This window comes from Gossypium arboreum, chromosome 13 (genome assembly GCF_025698485.1).
Source record: "Gossypium arboreum isolate Shixiya-1 chromosome 13, ASM2569848v2, whole genome shotgun sequence".
Classification (NCBI taxonomy): Eukaryota; Viridiplantae; Streptophyta; class Magnoliopsida; order Malvales; family Malvaceae; genus Gossypium; species Gossypium arboreum.
In genome coordinates, this window is record NC_069082.1 from 114,066,575 (window position 1) to 114,088,191 (window position 21,617).

Below are 21,617 nucleotides of genomic sequence, written 5' to 3' on the forward strand. Positions count from 1 at the left end.
CCTAAAATCGAGATGTTACACGTGTCATCTGTCTGTGTGTTACACACGACCGTGTGTTATCCCATGTGGTGCAAAATGTGTCTTTTGGTGCAAGTTACCAAAACCAATATTCCAAATAAATCAAACATATACATTTATCATATAACAATCCTTAATCAAATAACCAACTGCCTCATTGACACCATTTCACAACAAGGTTATATAAGCATTATCAACCATTCATGTCAATTGATACAATTTCATACCATTTATATCACACTAATCTAAACCTTTGACCATTTGTAAACCATAATACCATTTTGTATATTTTGGGCACTTTAATAAGTCATCTAAAAACCAACCACATTCATAGTTCAAACACATAAAAAACTCCCAATTAAACACATATACACTTCAAGCCCTATATACATATTATACACACATTCAAAACAAGCATTATATATAAACCATTTCATCAACTTACAAAATAATACTTAACCATATTAAAACCAATTTGCATGCCTCAAAATTGAGCTTTAAACTATAGAAAAACTACTGAATCAATAACATGATAGTGTGAGCTCCTCGACGATAAGCTAGATACGTTCTGCAAGTTGGCGATCTATAAGAAAAGGTAAAAGAAACGGAATAAGCATTACAAATGCTTAATAAGCTCATAGGTATTAAAGTAAGTAACTTACCTCAGGTTATAATTAAACATTACATGCTATTTAGCTTGGTAAAGTTTGTCTATCTTAGCAAATCAAATATAAAAAAGGTGAGTTAACATTTAACCTCGTCATAGAACATTTCAAAATGAAATAAACCAAATCACCTAAAAGCATATTTCAAATACCATTCTTAAAACTAATTCAACATTTAACTATATGAACATCATTCTCGTAATATCATATCGTTCCATCTATTTAACAATTATACATCCCATTTCATTTTAATGTCAATTACTATTTCATTTCCTTATTCAAATTCTTAATCAAATTCAATAATTAATCATATTTCTATATCGACCCTCCAGGCTTGTATAATTGGTTCGTATGATTTTTCACATGCCATCGATACTCGTTAATCGCAATAAGTAGACAAATCATCAAATCATAATATCAACCCAATTCAAATATCATTTATCAAATTTTCATTTTATACCCCTATTAATCTAACTCGGACTCGAATGAATGCAAGGATCCAACCAATCACACTAGTTTGCCACCCAGTGCCTCATCAGATAATGCCATAGTTTGTGCCTAGAGCTCACCAATGTATTTGGCACCCAGTGCCTCATCGACACGTAGTCGAAGTAACCCTGAACTCTTCCTATCCTGTGGCATGCCAACTATATCTAACTCTACCCAAACAAATAATAATGTAGCACTTTACTCAATTTCATTTATAAGCCAATTTTTCAATTCAATATTGTCATTTCATCAATCACTTATCAATTTGTAAGCATAACATTATTATTCATCTTATCATAAAGCCAATTTTGCATTTACAACAATATACAATATTTCCAAATCTATTCAATTTAGTCATCTATCTTGAAGATCAAACATAATCATATCAATTTGATTCAATTCAACTAATCAATCTCATATTTCAATTCATTATATTCAATTTATCAGTCAATTTGTCAATTCTTTATGATTTATTTCATATCTTACATTTTTGTACCAAATCGTAAACAATCAAAATTTCAATTAAACACATTTACAATTATAATTTTAAATACATAAAATTTTAACACAAACAAATTGTATGAACTCACCTGGTCAAAATAGCAAGTGATCAATTCTCTAAGGACTAATTAACAAATTTGTCTTTTTCCTCGATTAATTCCGATTTGGTCGAATTCCAAATCTATACAATTATTCAATTCAATTTATCAATTTTAACCCTTTTATTTCATCCAATTATAAATATATATCAGCTAAATTTCATTTTTTAGATGTCCCTAAAATTTTGCATTTTATTCAATTTAGTCCCTAAAACCGAAACTATCATAATTTTCACATATAAGCCTTGTTTTCATTAACCTTTCAATTTCATACTTGTACAACCCTCTAAATTTAATAATTATAGAAATTTCATGTTAATTTTAAAATATTTTTATTTTAGTCCCTAAACTTATTTAATTTCAAAATATTTTCATTTTAGCCCATAAACTCAAAACTAACAAATTTTACTTTACAAATTAGTCCGATTACATTTTTAAGCTTCAAATCTTACCATTAAACATAAAAATCTAAAAATCATCAATGGTAACAATTTAAAGCTTTAACAATTTTACAATTTAATACTTGAGCTAACTATATTAAACTACAATGATATTAAAAACATAAAAATTACAAAAATTAAACTTAAATACATACCAATTTGAAGGACCAAAAGTTGATACACATGAAACCTTATTTTTCCCCTTTTAGCTACGGGTGGAGAAGAAGAAAAGATTAACAATAGCTATTTTTTCTTTTATTTTAACATATATACATACTTTAATAATTGATTAATCCTAATTTATTTAATTAACTAAAATTAAATCACTTTAATCATAATTAACATGTTTTGTGGATGCTAGTTTTCATTCATCACCGTTTGTCAAAAAGGGAGGGTCTAATTACTCATCTAGTCCTTCGGTTAATTAAAAATTTATAGTGATTTTATTTTTACAACTTTTACGATTTAGTTCTTATACCTTAACTAGTCATTAATTTAAAAAATTATCTATCCAACATTCAATTCACCAATTCAATAAATTCTTAAATATTTAATAAAAATATTTACGGACTCGGTTTAAGAAAATGAGGTCTCAATACCTCATTTTTCAATACCAATGACTTTAAGGTCAATACACTTGTACCTTAAATAACTATCCAATTAATAAATTCATCAAACCAATATTCAAAATAATATTATAATTGACTCGTAAATATTAATTAATAACACATTTATAGACCCGATCATCGGAGAACAGGATTCTAAAACTATCGTCTCCGACAACACTGAAAAACGAGTTGTTACAGGAACATTAAAATATTAATCTATAAATAGTTATGGAAGTGTGTAAAACTACTTTATTTTAACATCGTGCAAGTGGATCCTCACCTAAATTAAGTTATACAATTTTATTTATTCATTAAAATTTTAATTGTATAAATTAAATTTATAGTAATGAATCTTAAATTGCCTCATGAGTTGATAGACTGACTAATAATTTTAAATATATTAGTTAAAATTAAAATATACACAAAGTTGACTTGCCTTAACATTAAAAAGGTTGAATATTTAAGCTATCAATTCTTAATTTTATTGTTATTATTGTGAAAAAATAGTAAATTCAAGTGCACTTTATTATTATTATTTTGTTTTATACTTCCAAAACACCAACCTTTCTTGGATAACTCACAACTCTCCAAGACCATTAAACTAAAGCGAATCGTGTTTTACATTAACTATAGTGTAAAATTGTATACTCTTTTGATTATGGATTAGTTTGGTGGATAGAAAAAATTAAAAATATTTTTTAATTTTAAAATTAGAAAATAAATACGTTTTAATATGTTTGAATTTATATTTTTTATATTGATAATAATATTTATATTTTAAGACTTAATCATATATATATATATATATATATATATATGATAGATAGTGTAACTTTTGTGTAGGAAATAATAAAGACCTCTTCTTCCTTGAAATTTTATTTTATTTTTCCCATTTTCTATGAAAGTTGCAATGAGGTCATCGCTTAGCAAAATTCTTCAATTGCTTTCAATCCTTTTAGACTTCCATAAACGGTGGAAATTATAAGACAATATTGTGTTTCTCACTCCAATGAGTGCATGTCCATGTCACTCACCATGCATATCTATCTTTTAAAGACGGAATTAGAAATTTTTTTTGAAAGAAGTCAGAATAAAGCTGTTTATTTTTATAATAATAAAAATAAAATTTCACCATTTTAATAGTTTATATATTTATAATTTTTAAAGAATTAAATTAATTTTTTCTCATTCTTGGGAGGCTAAAGTATACTTTTATCATATACTAATTTAAATATTTTAAAATTATAAAAGGATTAAAGGTGAAATTTTCTATTTTAGGGGGGCCCGGGCCTTGCCAGCCCCATTAACTCCGCCGCTGTCTATCTTTTTCAGTATTCAAATAAACTATTGTTTCAAATATTTATAAATTAAAATTTTAGAATTTATTTAGATATAAATTAAAATTAAGTATTGTTTACATACAGATTACTATAAAACTTATCATGCTTCAAGAAATAAAATTGAAGTTTTAAACCTGATATTTATAGATTAATGTAAGATAATTCATAAATGAATGAATGTAGAGTTAAACTTAAATGAAATACAACATGAAAATAATATAAACTCTTTGATGTTTAAAGCTTATATAAATTCATAACGCTTTGAATACATAAAAATACCATAGACATAGCAAAAACATATATTTTTCTTTACTACAACAAATTACAATATGACATTAATACACAAATTATCTTCCAAACTATGAAAAACACAGAAAATATTATGTATATTTTACTATCAAAATTTACAGAAAACAATTATTAATATCTAAAATATATATCTATGTTAGAATTAAGTTACTCAATTCTTATTTAAATAAAATACAAGTGGTAAAATAAAAGTAAAATCTATATAGAATTACACTTCTTTTATTTTATTTTAGAATAATTTTTTAAACCTCATTAAACGCAATCTATTTTATATTGATTAGAATAAGGTGTTTCAATCTTACTACACTCCTATTAGAATATGATTTTACAAGTCTATAAATAGACATAATCTATTCCTCTTGTAATCATTCGAATTCGACATAGAAAATTTTCTTTTCCTCTGCTCGTGGTTTTTTTCCCGAAAGGGTTTACACATAAAAATCTACGTGCTCTTTATTTTTATTTCTCTTTTCTTTGTGATATATTGTCATTACCGACATTTTATTTTTCACAAATTGGTATTAAAGCTTCCGTGTTGTTCATCTCAATCACGGTAATGGCGTCTTTGAAGTATAAAATTCCGTTATTGGATCGCAACACTAGATTTCGTTGTGGCAGATTAAGATGCAAGCAGTTCTTGCACAGATGGATCTAGAGGATGCCGTGCTAGGGATAGATAAGATGCCTTCGACATTAACGGATGAAGAGAAGAAGCTTAAGGATCGAAAAGCGTTAACACAATTACGTCTGCATTTTTCTAACGAAATTTTACAGAATGTGATGAAGGAGAAGACCGCCGTTGCATTATGGAAGAGGCTGGAACAAATATGTATGTCGAAAACTCTAACCAGTAAGTTGCATATGAAGTAGCGTCTTTATGCTCATCTTTTGGAGGAAGGTGCGTCTGTGCACGAACACTTAACAGTGTTTAAAGAAATTCTCTCAAACTTGGATGCCATGGAGGTTTAGTATGATAAGGAAGATTTAGGGTTGATTTTACTTTGTTCGCTGCCCCCGTCTTATTCAACCTTTAGAGACACGATTTTATATAGCCGCGAGTCTCTCACAATTGATGAGGTTTATGATTTTTTAACCTCGTATGATAAGATGAAGCATTTTGTGGTTAAAATCGACTGGTTAAAATCGACTCTCAAGGAGAGGGTCTCATTATTCGTGGGAGACAAGATCGGAATGTTGATGATGATCGTGGAAGGACACAGGAACGGAATCCTCGCGGTAAATCTAAGGGTAGATCAAAGTCTTCAAACAGAGGTACAACTTGTAACTTCTGCAAGAAGAAAGGGCACATTAAATCTGAGTGTTATAAACTACAGAACAAGATCAAAAGGGAGGCTACGAAATCAAAAGGGAAAACAACTAGAAAATTTCGGTGAAGCTGATGTTGTAGAAGACTACAACGATGGTGAACATCTAGTCCCTTCTGTCAACAATTCTAAAGTGAACAATGAGTGGATCTTGATTAGGGCTGCAGCTTTTACATGAGTCCCAATCGGGATTGGTTTACAACTTATGAAACAGTGTCTAAATGTGTTGTTTTGATGGGAAATAATGCTTCATGTAAAATCGTAGGTGTTGGATCAATTAAAGTTAAAATGTTTGATGGAGTTGTCAAAACACTTAGTGACGTACTACATGTTCCAAAATTGAAGAGAAATTTAATTTCGTTGAGTACACTTGATTCAAAAGGGTACAAATACACAGCTGAAAGTGAGGTTTTGAAGATTTCTAAAGGTTCCCTAGTTGTGATGAAAGGGCAGAGAAAGACTACCAAGTTATATGTTCTGCAAGGTTCCACTGTTACTGGTGATGCAACTGTCGCTTCCTCTTCCTTGTCAGATGATGATATTACTAAAATTTGGCATATGTGCCTAGGGCATATGAGTGAGAATGGCATGGCAGAATTGAGCAAAAGAGGACTTCTTGATGGGCAAGGAATTTTTAAACTGAAGTTTTGTGAGCATTGCGTTTTTGGGAAGCAAAAGAGAGTTTGCTTCACTAGAGGAATCCATAACATAAAGGGAATGTTGGAGTATATTCATTCTAATCTGTGGGGGCCATCAAGAGTGCTTTCAAGAGGTGGAGTTAATTATGTGCTAACTTTTATTAATGATTTTTCCAGAAAATTTTGGGCGTTATTCTTAAAGCAGAAAAACGATGTGTTTTTCGCATTTAAGTCTTGAAAAACTATGATTGAAAAAGAGACGAGAAAACAAATAAAATACCTTCGCACAGACAATGGCTTAGAGTTCTTTTCTGATGAGTTTAATAAATTATGCAAGTTAGAAGGGATAGTGAAACACTTGACAGTTTGTCATACTCCATAGCAAAACGACATTACAGAAAGAATGAACAGAAAAATCATGGAGAAGGTTCGAAGTATGTTGTCAAATGCCAGCTTACCAAAGTCGTTTTAGGCCGAAGCAGCCTCTACTACATGTTTTTTAATTAATCGATTTCCATATGTTGTCATTGAGAAAAAGACTCCACAAGAGGTATGGTCTGGTAATCCTGCTGACTATTCTGATTTAAAGATATTTGGGTGTCCTGAGTATGCTCATGTTGATAATGGAAAATGGGAATTGAGATCCATTAAATATGTTTTTCTTGGTTCTAAAGCTAGTGTAAAATGGTATAAGTTATGGTGTCTTGAAAATAGAAAAGTTGTGATTAGCAGAAATGTTGTTTTTGATGAAATTGCTATGGTATCTACTACTTTATGTTGATGACATGTTGATAGTAGCGAAAGATAAATGAGAGATAAGAAAGGTCAAAGCCCAACTAAGTGAAGAATTTGAGATAAAAAATTTGGGACCAGCAAAGAAGATGCTTGGTATGGAGATTCTCAGAGATGGAAAAGCAAGTAAATTGTACCTAATTCAGAAGAGGTACATTGAGAAAGTTCATTGCAGGTTCAATATGCAGAGTGTTAAGCCTATTAGTACTCCTTTAGCAGCCTATTTTAGACTTTCATCGGCTTTGTCTCCACAATCAGATAATGAGATTAAGTACATGTCACATGTTCCATACTCTAGTGCAGTGGGATCTCTCATGTATGCTATGGTTTGTTCACGTCCAGATTTATCATATGCAGTAAGTGCAGTTAGTAGATACATAGTGAATCTCAATAAAGAACATTGGAAAGTAGTTCAATGGATTTTAAGATACTTAGGGGGTACTACTGATATTTGCTTACAATTTAGAAGAACTAGAGATGGAGTCATTGGGTATATTGATGCTGATTTTGCTGGAGACCTTGATAGAAGAAAATCTCTCACTGGTTATATTTTTACAATCGGAGGTTGTGCAATCAGTTGCAAAGCCACTTTGCAAACTACAGTTACCTTGTCTACCACTAAAATTGAGTACATAACGATTATTAAGGCTTGTAAAGAAGCTATTTGGTTGAAGGGACTCTTTAGTGAACTCAATGAAGACCTTCAAATCAGTGCAGTATTTTGTGACAGTTAGAGTGTCATCTTCTTTACAAAATATCAAATGTTTCATGAGAGAACAAAACACATTAATTTTCGGTATCATTTTGTTCATGATATTATTACTCGTAGCTATATTGTTGTGAGAAAAATTAGTACTTATGAAAACCCTGCAGATATGATGACTAACCCACTTCCTATAACCAAGTTTGAGCATTGCTTAGACTTGGTTGGTGTTCATTATTGAAATTAAACCCTTAAGGGGTTTTATGGAAGAGGTAGAGAACTTGTACGTTGAGAGTTCCCAATGAAGAACTTGTTCATTGAGAATTCGTATTAAGGTGGAGATTGTTAGAATTAAGAGACCTTATTAAACTCCATTTATTTGATATTGATTAGAATAAGGTGTTTCAATCTTACTACACTCCTATTAGAATATGGTTTTACAAGCCTATAAATAGCCATAGTCTATTCCTCTTGTAATCATTCGAATTCAATATGGTGAATTTTCTTCTCCTCTGCTCGTGGTTTTTTTTTCGAAAGGGTTTCCATGTAAACATCTGTGTGTTTTTTATTTTTATTTCTCTTTTCTTTGCAATATATTGTCATTACCTACATTCTATTTTTCATAATATATATTTATAAAATTTTGACTACAAACAAGTGATATAAACATAAACATAGAACAAAAATTTAATGAATAAATTAATATTGTAAATCCCACATAAAACAATTTATTAACTTATATTAATATAATGTATAATACACTTAAAACCCATTCGTTAAATGTATAATATTTAAATATTTAAATAATTTAAGAACAAATTCTTGACCATTACACTAATAACAATTCTTAAATGAACTTTTAACATAAAATGTTTTCTCTCACCAAATTTATGTATCTATACTATTATTTAAGTCCATAGCTAAGTTAGAGTCAAGAGTTAACCAGGCACTAACTCGATTACCCTCAGTTAGGGTAATTACAAAAATATCTTTTTGTATTTAAAATAAGTTATATTATTGGTGGGTACTTTAGTATTTTTATTTTTAAAGAATGACATATGAAAGGATTTGAATTTACATCAATTGCATGGTTAAAACCTTAAGTTACCATTCAACCAATTTTTTTTATTTTGTTATACATTTTAATTTAATTATGCATACATTATTACCTCCGTCGGTTGTATATCTATACTAAAATTTATAACTAAAATTACAAAATTGATTGTTCAGTATTCGAATAAATTATATTAGTCAAGGGTACTTTAGTTTTTATTTTAAAAATAAATATGATATGCCAATTACATTAATAAAACTTTTAATTTACCACTCAACTAAAATTTTATTTTAATATTTTTATATATTTTAAGTTTATTATGCACATTTTGTTGTAGTAATAAAACTTTGATTGGGTTGGTGTCACGATCCAATTGGACACATATTATTTATTGTAAGTATGGATAAATAGTATGAGATGATAAATCAAAAGCTTACTAGTCCAAATATACTAATTAGTTGGCATGATCGGTTAGCCCATCTCGAATAATAATGATGCAATAAGATAAAAAGTTATGTGAATATTTATTAAAGAATCCGAAGATTCTTCATTTATCAAGTGTTGCTTGTTCTTAAATAAGAATTATTAAATCTCACTATCAAAAGTTGAAATTGAATCTCTTGCAATTCTGAAAGAATTATGAACCAATTTATCCAACAAGTGGATATTTTGATATAATTGTGGTGGCTGTATCTACAAGTTAATCACATGATAGTTATCAACTAGCAACCTATAATTTGAGAAATTTATTGATTTATTTAAGAACAATACTTTCAAATTATGCAATCGAGATAATTCTTGCTAATGTTGGTGAGTTTATCTCTCAAGTTTTCAATGATTATTGTATATTAGATTGTTAGAATGAGTAAGTATCACAAAACCTAATATTTATGCGAATAAATAGTTTAACATAATTAATGATTCAATACTTTTAGTTAGTAGTTAAACCATATATTTTGAGAACAAAACTTTTGTATATATATAAGGGTATGATATTTTATATGAATCAACATTTGTAGGTATCATGCCAATAAATTTTGATAAATACTCCCCATTACAATTAGCTTTTAGTCAGGAGTCGAATATAACTCATTTTAAATTTTTTAAATGTGCAATATATGATTAAGTTGTTCCACCATAATGCACAAAATGGATATTCAAAAAAGTTGGGAATATACATTAGTTATGAGTCGCATTGAATTATTAAATGTGTTGAATAGATTGAAAATTCAATTATAACATGATTCGAGATTATTATTTGATTTGATACTTTTTCCAACATTAGGGGAAGAGAAATAATAGTTGGATAAAATAAATTACTTGGAATGAATTATCATTATATAGATCTTCATAAAAAGTAATTTGAACCATAAGTTTAAGAATATAATTCACTTTATTACAACTTAACTATTAGATGCATTTAATAATTTGATGAACCAAATGTTATATACCAACTAATGTTTTAATTTGAATTGAAGTCTTAGTAGGACAACTTGTTAGGCTAATTGAAGGTAATGCATGCCTAAAGCATGGTAGTTCGATTGGTTTCAAAGATGAAAAATTCTTGTAAAAGAAAAGAATAAATCTATATGGTCATACAGTGAAGACATGTACTCTTAAAGAGACCCAAGACATAACTAGTTATTAAAACTCTTCAAATACCTAAAAATAGAAACAATGAAGATAAAGAGATTTTATTAAGTTATATCAATACAAGAAAATATGGAATATTGAAATAGAAAAGTTGTTGACGACGATATTGTATGCAGTAATATTATTGAGACAATGAAAGAAAATGAGGATCTTGAAAAAATCTATTGAGAAATATAGACAAGGAAAAACTTAGCCAAAATGAAAAGACGCAATTCAAGTAGAATTAGATTCGTGAAGTTCTGGACTAATAGTCCAACTATCTAAAGATATAAAGCTAGTGGGATACTAATTGAGTAGTTTTGCAAAAATGAAATAAGAAAAATTAAGGTTTTCACTAAGTCCTGGCATTGGAAAAATATTATTTATGGTAGATGCAATAATTAAATAATAACAACAAAATAGTAGTAATATAACAATAAAATGGCAATGAAACAATAGCAAAACAGTCGAATCGAGCCAAGCCTAGACCAAAAAATCTTATATAAGGCCCAGTCTTTTTAGAAAGTAGACCTTATTTTTTGTTTAAGTCCATTTAGTGAACCTATTTTTTTTAAATTCTTTCACTTTTCGAATAAGCCTTCAAACTTGGGTGGACTCAGCCCATGATAAGTTCTAACTTCAACTATATAAATGAATTTTGTTTACTATTATTTTTAGTTGTGAAAACTTAACAATGATATATTATATCATATTTTAATGATTACATTATTTTAATGTTTAATTAATTATTTATTAATTGAAAAAATTAAGAGTTTGTATATTATTATTGTGTTTTTTCATAGTTATTATTAAAACTCTATCACATGCATATGTGTGGAAATTATGTATTTAAAATATATATGCTAAACATATATGCTAATTTAAAAATAACATATAATTTAAAACTAATTAATAATAACACATGAAATATATACGATATAAAATAAAAATAAATTAAATTGTTAGTAAAATGATATTTAAATATATAAATATTTCATATTAAGAATGTTAAATGCACTACAATTGTTTATCATAGTTGTGACACCAAGTCAATCAATAACATTATCAATGCATACAATTGATGAATGTAATAAATAGGTGTTAAGCCAAAAATTTTTCTAGACAAGTTGAAATTAGGTTATATATTTTTATGAGGGTTAAAATGTAATTTCATAATTTTAATAACTTATATCTTTATATTTTTAAATAATTAAATCAAAATTTTATCATTTTAGAGGATTAAAATGTGATTTTACTTTTATTAAATTAAAATCTTGTAAATTTAAAGGGCTAAAGTGTGATTTATTTTTAGAGGACTGGGCACTTGACCTCTCGGCGTTGCCCTATTAATAAAATATGCACAATACAATTAAAATGTAAACATTACATTAAGATAAAGCTTTGGCTTAGTGGTAAAGTTAATATTTTATTGAGTTAAATAACTTTAGTTTAAACTCACCTCATGCAAGTTTTTGGAAAGATTTTCATAGTTTTACTAATCGAGTTGATGCTCAATTTATTTGTAACATCGATTTAATCAAGAATTTATTGACCTTTTAAAAAATTAAAAATAAAAATACTTTCAAGTAATATATTTTGTTTTAATTAAAAATGAAATTTGTAATGTTTTTCTATTTGAGTTGATAATTTATTCACTCAAAGAACAAGTTAAGGATATATAATAATATAATATATATGGATAAATCTTAAATTTATACATAATTTAATGCGTAATAGTATACATAAATTTTAATTTAGTATTGCAATATATAAGTATAAAGTAATGTTATATCAATAATTATATTAATAATTTATAAAAATTAAATCAAATAAAATTATATATATAAAATTATATAAAATCAAAATTAATTATACATTAAATCATAATTTATATATAATTTTAGATTAATTCATGATATATTTACCTAATAAACGAGAGTGGGGGAAGGACTTTTCACATAAGAGAGTACGACGACCGACCAACGCACTAACAGACAAGAAAGAGGGTCTAAAACGTTCGATCACTGGAGGCTAATCGTGCGATTGAACTACAGTAATGGCCAATATACGGAACTTGAACAAAAAGCAGCCACTTTTCTTTTGTTTTTCTCATCATCATCGATTAATCTAACGGTTTCAATAATTTTTGGGGTTTAATCGAATGGTTCAAGTTCAAACATAAAAAAAAGTTCTTTTTTCAAACCTTAACTATTTTGTCATTGAAAGTCCTTTAGATTCCTTTGGATGACTTTGTATGCAAGTTGCTGCGGAAAAAAAGAGTAAAGTGTAGAGGAAACTGCTATGCAGCTTGACTCGGGATTGTGAACCAGGTGAAGTATTCGATTTTACTTGAATCAGATCCCTTTCATCCTTTATTTATTTTATTATTTTTGATGTTTATTCCCTCTAAAGATTTTCTGGGCTTATTTTCTCTATTTTTTATCTCATTTTTGTCAGCTGGTTAAAAAATCTAAATCCGGGTCTTTAGTATTTTGATCTGCAAAGCAATTGGAACTTTCAGGTAAGTGATCCTTAGTCATGCATTCTCGAGTTTCAAATCATGAGGCTTCAAACAAACAAATAGGTTGTAAAGGGGAATTACGGAAAATTCAAAAGAAAAATAACAAAAATAAGAGTGAAGCAAGAGATCAGCAATTAAAGAAGGTAAAGAAATCTGTTTTGATGATTAGGTTTTTCTCTATCTGCTTTAATTATTTTTTAAGCTTTTTGTTGTGCAAAATAATAGTAAAGAACAAATGTTTTGCAGAAAGAATTTCAGAGTTTAACGTCAGAGAATGGTAATTTGGAGGAACTCATCGAATGTTTAATTGCTGGTTACCGGCAAGTTCCTGCAACTGATCTTCAGAAACAAGAAATTTCTGTTGATCTATCATATTCTCATCCACATTCTGATGTCAAGGTAAATTTATCTTAGCTTTATGAGTTGAAGTTATCATTGTTGCTTTGTATATGGCTATGCCATCTGGATTTGAAATTGAGTGTCGGATATGAGTACATGCTAACACAAAAATGCTCACATTTTAAACTTTTTAGCATATATTTCATATCTAAATATATAAATGTCCAAATGAAAATTTTGATTTAATTATACACATAAAATTGCCAATTGACTCTTAATTCGATTAGCAGAGTCATGGGTTAGAGTGTGCTGAAGCACATTATCCTCCAATTTATATACTTTTTAGCAATTTTATATTGACTAAATATATATTTTTGTGTATGCAATAAGTAAATGTAAAAATTGAAATCAGGGAGTTGATATTTGATAACTTTCTCCGAAGCATTAATCTGAATATGATTAGATGGAGAGTTGAAGGAGAGAAAGTGAAATAAAAAGTACAGAGACTGATGGCAAAAATTGCCCAGCATACATATGAATTTGAGACAATATGTGATAAATTTGAAACTTCCTATTTTATTTTCAAAGGGTCTAAGGGATTAAAATTAAGTAATGCATGTATAAGAATATATATGATTATAGTGGTAAAAATAGGATACTAAAAAGAAGCCGTTCTATTTTGCAGGATGAAGAACAAGGGATGAAATCTGATGTGGAAGGAAATGCTGAAGAGGTATGGAAATTGCTTCTAAGCTTTGAGAAATCTGGAAAAATTATCATTTCCTTTGAAAGCATCTTTTGTATATGCATAAAATTTTACTCTAAATAATCTTGGAGTTCGTATTGTACATTAATAATATAGATTTTTTAATTTCATGAGCAATGTTAAGAATATATTACATATCCTACTTTCTTAATGAATGTTTTAATATACTCTAACCCTCACTTACCATTCTACCAACTCTGCTTTAAAAATCTAAAAATTTTGACAGTGTATCAGATAATTTTTGATAATCTCTCTGCTTGTGAGATAATATCCCGACTCTTTCTTTCCAGCTGGATGGTTTAGAGCTTGATGACTTACGGGATGATAATCCAGAGAATTCTCTGATTATCCAACCAAACACAATTGCCAAGTTTCTTCTGAAAATTGATGAAGATGTCGCAAGCAATGTGGATTTCTCGGATTTCATGATTTGCTTCAATGGGGAGCAAAAAACAATTGGAAGATACAGCTTTCCAATATCTTTGGTCCCTACTGTGGAAAGAATCATGAATACTTATGGTGATGTCTCGGCTTCGAGTCCAATGAACACTAATATTACTGGGAAAATTTATCTGCTTTTCTCTGCAGCAATTAAAGAGATGGAAGATCTTGAACTCCATCAAGTGACCGAGACAAAGATGCTGAAATGGAGGGATGCTATTAAGGATGCTCTCCGCGTCAACTTCAAGGTGGAGTTTGCAATGTCCCATCTGAAGAAAATTGCTCGAGCTTACTTTGGTGGCATTGGAGAGCAAGTGTTGCTGACCATCAACGAGAAATTGAATTCCTTGTACAAGGAACGTGATAAGGCATTGGAGGGTTTCAAGGATTTTCTGGCTACTGCAAAGGACTTTGATGGCCAGTCTGTGAGCACTGGTTTATTCCCTTGACTTATGCTGCACTTCTAGCTATTTTAGGTGCGTTGGGTCATTAACTTTTGGCCTTCCTTTTTTTTTTTTCTTTTTTAATGATTTGTGTGATTAATGGATGGGATTATACACCTGAAAGGTTAACTGCTCTCATCTGGGAGTCCAATTGGAGGCATCTTATTGCATCAAGAATGTCGTTTTATGCCTAATCCATTCCTAAAACGACATTCTTGATTCGGTTTGGTGCCTCTAGTTATGGGAGTCTCAAATGGAGCCAAATTAAAACCTATTTTTGAACCCTAACTTAAAAAACTAAAGTTTTTTAGGTTAAGGGATCAAGAATACGTTTTGTACCTCAGATGAAATACTCTTGTATTGTATGTTTGGTATTTGCTATATAAACAAAGGCTGTGATATGTAATAATTATATGGTTTTGGAGTTTGCAAAATGTAAGCATTTTGCCCTAGTGTAATTAGTAATGGATCCGAGATGTTCATGCATGCTAGCTTTACTTGGAAAACCAATAAATTTTCTGGCTATTATTTTCCATAAAACTTTCTTTTTTGCCAAACAGGAATGAAACTGGATATATATATATGTATATATATAATTTTCTCTAACGTTGTAATTTGTTTCCAATAGAAAAGATAGGAGTGGAAGAGCAAATAGTTCGATCAAATACTGAGAAGCCCCCATCTATGTTTTAGGCTTCTCCTACAATGCTAAGAACATGTTCTGTAATGTTTAAAAAAAACTGTTCTGTAATGTTAAAAAAAAACACTTCTAATTCTAAAAACAATTTTAGAAGAAAAGTTGTGCTAAACAAATTATTTTTGGCTGAAATTTTTTGGCTTTTCAAAAATATTATTCAAAAGTAATTCTGAAAATGAGAACCTAAAATTTTAGTTTTTCCTCGCACTTTTAGTGCTTAATTATTTTTCACCCTCTAATAACATAATAATTTTCTTTTTTCTTGGTATTTAATTACAAATGTATTAAAATCATTAATTAAAAATAATTTTTTTTAAAATACTAATTACAAATATTTAATGTTATATTTAAATATTTAAAACATAATTATTTATATTCTAAATAAATTTTATAAATAATTAATATTTATTATTTAAAAATATTTAAAATTTATATTTCAGACTATTAAAAGTTATAATAAATTTTTATATTATTACTAAAATATAATTTACGAATCTATGTGTAAAGGATGCACGAATTCTCATCGAATTTAATTATAGATAAAAGGTGAAAAATGTTAAAGCAAATAATAACTTTTCTTTCTGCTGAATTTTTAAAATATGAATATTTTAAAATTAATTAATTGGGTGCAATAAATTTAAAATATATAACTGTTAAATTAGTTTGGTATGGTTAAAATCTAAGATGATGATAAAACGACTCGAGAAAAGCAATCCATAACGTCTGGTTATTATTCATCTGCATTTTTGTCCCTCCCAAACTCTACACTGAAGTCTGAAAGCACATTTCTTTATTAAAATCCAAAACCCATTTCATAAAATCCGATAACATTGCTCACCATCTTGATTCTGACAAGTTGATCCATCTGAGATGTCATTTTTTCACTTGTAAGTTCCTTTCTCTGTTTACAACAGTTTTAACGTTTCCATAGAAACGAATGAAACTATATTACATTTCCTGTTGTTTTTAGGCATAATGTAACATTTGAAAAAGGCTTCTCTTTGCAATTCTGGGTTAATTTTTAATTTGGGTTTCGAGTGCTATATTGTTTTTTTTTCTAGTAGCAGTGTCCAAATTTGCTCGTCTTATAAATGCGTCTAACTGGAAATAATTTTTTATAATTCTAATAGCTGAAATTAAACAGTGAAATTATATCTTGAATTGAAAACAAAAGTGAAAATTTCTTACTGTCTTCCATTGGATAGACTAAAACTCTGAATTCTGGTAGTCCTGTTTGCTAAATTCTGCATATCGTGATGAATTCCATGAACCTGGTAAATCTCCTACAGTGGTTACAGAGGATAGTTTTTTGACCGACATTCGAAATGTTTTGTTTATTTTATGTGATGGTCTGGTCACATTGCCATTTATGGCATTGGCCTGGTAGGAGCATTGTGATTTTCTCTGTATTGCAATGCGCTAATCATTTTGGCCACTGGTCCACTTTGCGTTTCCCATGTATTCTTCTTGTTTCATACTGCAGTCATGGAAAAAACTTGTATGAATGCTTTATTGGGTTGTCAAGTACTTGTTTGAAGGAGAAAACTACATGATTGACATTCTTTGATTGTTGTGAAGTTCTATTATCTTAGAAAAGCTGCGATTGTTCTTCTTGTCTAGTCTATAAAGCATTAATCTTTGTTATGCAAGCATACTCTCATTAACTTATGTTCTTAGGTTATTTACATTTGAAGGAATGTTTTTATATCCTCAAAAACTTGTTTCAGCATCCGGATTGTTCCAAACTATAACTATATTTGTTTGAGTTTTGACCTATCAGGAGATTGTCTGCTCGACATCCACATTCAAGCAAGGTTCAAGACACCCTTTTGTGGCCTATTTCCTCCGTGGTGGATTATATGCATCGTCAACCAAATATGTTGCTCTCAAATTACCATCAATTTTTTGTGAAGAAAGTATTTTCCTCTTATTCCTGTAGATGTTCATTGAGCCTTCAGCCTGTTAGAGCTTTGCAAAGTTCCATGGGTGCAGAGGAAGGATTCATGTTTTGCAACAGTTGTTGGTCAGAAGATAGTATAAAATCAAAACAGATGCAAAACTTGAGTGAGGAGGCTCATGTATATGATTGTTATAGCTCTCAGGAATTTTCCAATGATGAAGACTACAAGGAAGAGCAAAGGAGGAGGAAGATAGGACTGGCAAATAAAGGGAGGGTTCCATGGAACAAAGGCCGGAAGCATAGTGCTGGTAACCTTATTTCTAAAATTTAAATTAATTAATTTGGTTTCAATCTTTATGTGCTTAGTAAATTCGTAGATTTTAATGTTGTATCATGCAGAGACACGTTTACGAATCAAACAAAGAACAATAGAAGCCTTGAATGATCCCCAGGTGAAGTCATATAAGACTGAAGCAGTTTTGGGATATTTTTATTTTTCACATGGATATTATTGAAATAGGAGTAAGCACCCATGATATGTTCAAAAAAAAAAAAAAAGAGTTGTTTTCATTACATCAGCATTCAGCAGTATCATTTGCTATATATAGGCATCAAATTTAGTGCAGTTCTAGCAGTAATCATTATTAATAGAGACTAGTTTTCAACAGGAAGAGAAAATAGGATACATTCTTGTTATTGTTGTTGCTGTTATTAATTAAATTGAAAATTTGCCCATCCCTTCATTTCCAGGTTAGGAAGAAGATGGCTGAACATCCCCGCACTCATAGGTAACTTTGTTTTGACAAAACTTAACAAAAATGTCTGCAATGGATTGTATCATTAAACATCAAACATGGAAATGGTTTCATGCTGTAAGAGATGTATTCAAAAACCCTTAGGCCTAAAACTTTAAGCAATAGGTTGAGACCAAAGTAATGTTATGTTGCTATAATTCCCACTGCATACATGCAGGCGAGCTAGATACTCAATGTGTTAAAGTTAAAATGGGACGAGCCCTAAGCCTTATATGTGTTAAGATCATCTTATAACATAATAATTGTGCCAGGATACGAGCTTTGGATCATTGTGTCAAGCAGGTACTAGTACCCTGATAGCCAACCATAGCTGGCTATATTATGGGCATGCAGGACTAGCAGAAAATTTGAAGTTAACTATCAGACTAAAAGGCTGAATGGATTAAAGATTTTCCTGTCAACTCAAGATGGTATTGTCACAGGCTGACATTATGGATGTTCATTTATTACAGTCGTATCAGATTCAACTGTATATGAATTTCTTTTAGGTGGTCTCTAGTTTTTGATGAATAGCTGTTGCAGTTTGCATTACTTATTAGTGCCATTCAAGGGTAATTCGGTTTCTATCTCAACATAAATGAATAAGTCGTGTAATTGATGTGTATGTTTGCATTATCAACATGCGAAGTTGACATGTAAGTTATGAGTTCTGTGAAAAAAAAATGTTTTTAGTCACCCTTGGCTGCAGATGCATCCTTTGTTTATTTTTATATTAATTTTCTTAGCCGCTTTCTCTTATTAGCATCTTGGAATGAGCTTTTCAAACTTTTAGCATGAATTTGTATGCCATTGAAACAATGTTAATGATTACAATAAATCTCACTTCTAAAGATCACGAAATTGAGGATAGTACAACTCCTGCAGTGAGGAAAGCAAGGCAAGAATTGGGTCTTCAGTGAAGCGTGCTTGGGGCAAGCGTTTGAAATGGAAACGGTTAGGGGAGAGATTCTTTCTATCATGGATGAAAAGTATAGCTGAAGCTTCTAGGAAAGGAGGGAGTGACCAAGTGGAACTAGAATGGGATAGCTATGACAAGATAAAACAAGAAATAGTTCTTGAACAGCTACAGTGGGCTGCAGAGAAGGCCAAGGGAAAAGAGATAGCCAAGGTAAGAGCGGAAAAAGCAAGAGCAGAAAGGATAGCAAGGATTGTTCAAAAGAGAAAAGAGCTGGAAGAGAAAGAGAAAGCAAGAGAACTGAAGAGAACGATGAAAGAAAAAGCAAGGCAAGATGAGAGTGTGGCAGACTCCCAAGGAATGAAACTCAAGCAGAGATTACAAATGGTAAGAAACCTCAGAAAGATTGCCAGAGAATGCATAAAATTGCCTGAATATGTGCTATGTTCTCATGGTTGTCATTCTATTGAATTAGAGACAAGTAGCTTGCGAAGGGCTTGTGTTGATAGAACTAGTATTAGTATGTAATGAGTCACTTATTTCCATGGTTCCTTAACTTATTTTCTCTATGATAATAACTTCTATCCTTAGATCCGCAAGAAGAAATCCATAAGCAGTCAATTCAGTATTAATGGAGACACATCTCATATCCCAGCTCTGGAGAAATTAAATATAGAGCTTATAAAGAAACAGAAAATGCAGAGTGAAGTTTCACTTGCAGAGCAGATCAAAGCAGCCAAAAGCAGAAGAGCAGAACCAATTTCTGCAAATATTCTGGCAGTCTCATCATCCTTTGTTTCATATAATGCAAGACTAAAAGAGTAAGCTCCAAAGATGTTTGTTCCTGTAAACAAAATCAAAGCATGGTATGTCAGGCAGAAGGTGATTTTCCCTTTACTAGCTTCTATTACTCCTTTCACTGATAAGTTTAATCAATGGTTTCATTATCACATTTGCAGAGGAAGTGACTCTAATCCATGAAGAAAATTTTGATCAAAGTGATCATTGACTTGCTTTGTTCCTGCTCTTGCTTTCATATTTTACCAGTTATGTTCGGTCTGTTACTTTTCTGCTCTCCTCACAAGGTAGCCTAGTGGATGCCTTTGCACTTGGAGCTTTTGCCTCTCATCCGATTACCATATTCAGATTCAAACCGGAGCAATCCCTGATGTCTTCTTTTTTTTTGGAGATATGAAGTTTTGTGTTGCTTCCACATGATACTATGAAACTAGTATGTATATCTAAACTCACAGTAAATCCTGTTAGGTATTCTTCAATACGGTTCTACTCTTTTGTGATGTCATTACACAGTAGTTTACAAACACATTCCATTGATTTGTATCATTTTTGTTATCAAATGGTATGTTACGATTTCTGATTTATGCCCAAGTTTTACACAGTTATCATATCTACAAATATTGAAGAAATCTGAAAAACTATTGGGATTCAAGGAATACTTCCAAACATCATATTGTAAGATGCATGCCCTCTTCTCGGTGCAAACAAGTCATTGCAAACTTGGCAAGGTAATAGAAGATTTTGAATGCTCCGTCTCAAGCCAATTTCACATTTCCGCGGTCAAAGCTGAAGATGAGATCTCCATAAAAGAAAACGGGATGTTTTTAATTTCCTAGACCCTATAGCTTTTTATTATTTTATTATTATTATTATTATTATCAAACTAAGGTTCCATACTAAGTCCGTAGGCATCAAATTTCAACAGAGCCTCAATACAAGCTGGGGTTCCCTACAAATACACAAAAGATCCCTACTATGAAAGGTGTTAGAATTTTCCTGTTGAAAGCTGCTCCATAAACGAGCTAATTTGTTCGCACACTGGTTCCCCCCTCTATATATGTGCCTGAGTGCGATCGAGACAAATTTAGACATTAGTGACTTGCAGTCATTAACAAGTGTAGATAAAGCAAAGATTATTAGCCTCAATATTAGTAATGAACTTAACAACAATAACACCACTTTCAACTTCAATACACTCAATGTTAAGCTGCAAAGCTAAAGTTAACCTGTCTCTAATCGCCTATAATTCAGCCTCTATACTAGTAGCGCTTACCTATTCACCTTTCTCGTTTCTAATAATGGTTCCAGCCCTTACCTTACCTAGGTTACCGATGGGAGAACCATCGGTATTAAGTTTGAAAACACCTGGAGCAAGGGACATCGAAGAGAC

The 21,617-nt window shown here is 30.2% G+C and overlaps 2 protein-coding genes across 6 annotated transcripts; both read left to right on the top strand.

Annotated features, from left to right (window-relative positions):
- The first annotated feature begins 12,541 nt into the window (after positions 1 to 12,541).
- Positions 12,542 to 15,662, top strand: LOC108461846 (uncharacterized). Of its 3 annotated transcripts, none has more exons than XM_017761813.2 (5): positions 12,542 to 12,942; positions 13,070 to 13,276; positions 13,380 to 13,532; positions 14,158 to 14,205; positions 14,529 to 15,662. In XM_017761813.2, exons 2-5 carry the CDS (start codon positions 13,151 to 13,153, stop codon positions 15,126 to 15,128), a joined length of 927 nt encoding a protein of 308 aa, XP_017617302.1. In that variant the 5' UTR covers positions 12,542 to 12,942; positions 13,070 to 13,150; the 3' UTR covers positions 15,129 to 15,662. The 3 variants fall into 3 exon arrangements, with proteins under 3 accessions (XP_017617302.1, XP_052880083.1, XP_052880082.1); XM_053024123.1 differs by having other exon boundaries at positions 13,134 to 13,276; XM_053024122.1 differs by having other exon boundaries at positions 12,542 to 13,276.
- Positions 15,663 to 16,495: 833 nt separating this feature from the next.
- Positions 16,496 to 21,218, top strand: LOC108461122 (uncharacterized). Of its 3 annotated transcripts, none has more exons than XR_001867703.2 (7): positions 16,496 to 16,706; positions 17,600 to 18,027; positions 18,119 to 18,171; positions 18,470 to 18,507; positions 19,399 to 19,816; positions 20,021 to 20,311; positions 20,389 to 21,218. XR_001867703.2 is itself a non-coding variant. In XM_017760829.2 (7 exons), the coding sequence occupies exons 1-6, from the start codon at positions 16,690 to 16,692 to the stop codon at positions 20,252 to 20,254; spliced, it is 1,188 nt and encodes a 395-aa protein (XP_017616318.1). In that variant the 5' UTR covers positions 16,496 to 16,689; the 3' UTR covers positions 20,255 to 20,295; positions 20,389 to 21,218. The 3 variants fall into 3 exon arrangements, 2 of the variants coding, with proteins under 2 accessions (XP_017616318.1, XP_052880084.1); XM_017760829.2 differs by having other exon boundaries at positions 20,021 to 20,295; XM_053024124.1 differs by having other exon boundaries at positions 20,021 to 21,218.
- The last annotated feature ends 399 nt before the right edge of the window (positions 21,219 to 21,617 follow it).

What these genes read in the sequence shown, in the direction of transcription:
- LOC108461846 (XM_053024122.1), top strand. Translation starts at nt 13,151, where the DNA reads ATGCATTCTCGAGTTTCAAATCATGAGGCTTCAAACAAACAAATAGGT. An exon ending in ATCCACATTCTGATGTCAAG is followed by an intron (nt 13,533 to 14,157) that starts GTAAATTTATCT and finishes TCTATTTTGCAG; the next exon opens with GATGAAGAACAAGGGATGAA. An exon ending in TGGAAGGAAATGCTGAAGAG is followed by an intron (nt 14,206 to 14,528) that starts GTATGGAAATTG and finishes CTTTCTTTCCAG; the next exon opens with CTGGATGGTTTAGAGCTTGA.
- LOC108461122 (XM_053024124.1), top strand. An exon ending in AAGCCTTGAATGATCCCCAG is followed by an intron (nt 18,172 to 18,469) that starts GTGAAGTCATAT and finishes CTTCATTTCCAG; the next exon opens with GTTAGGAAGAAGATGGCTGA. An exon ending in GAACATCCCCGCACTCATAG is followed by an intron (nt 18,508 to 19,398) that starts GTAACTTTGTTT and finishes CAACTCCTGCAG; the next exon opens with TGAGGAAAGCAAGGCAAGAA.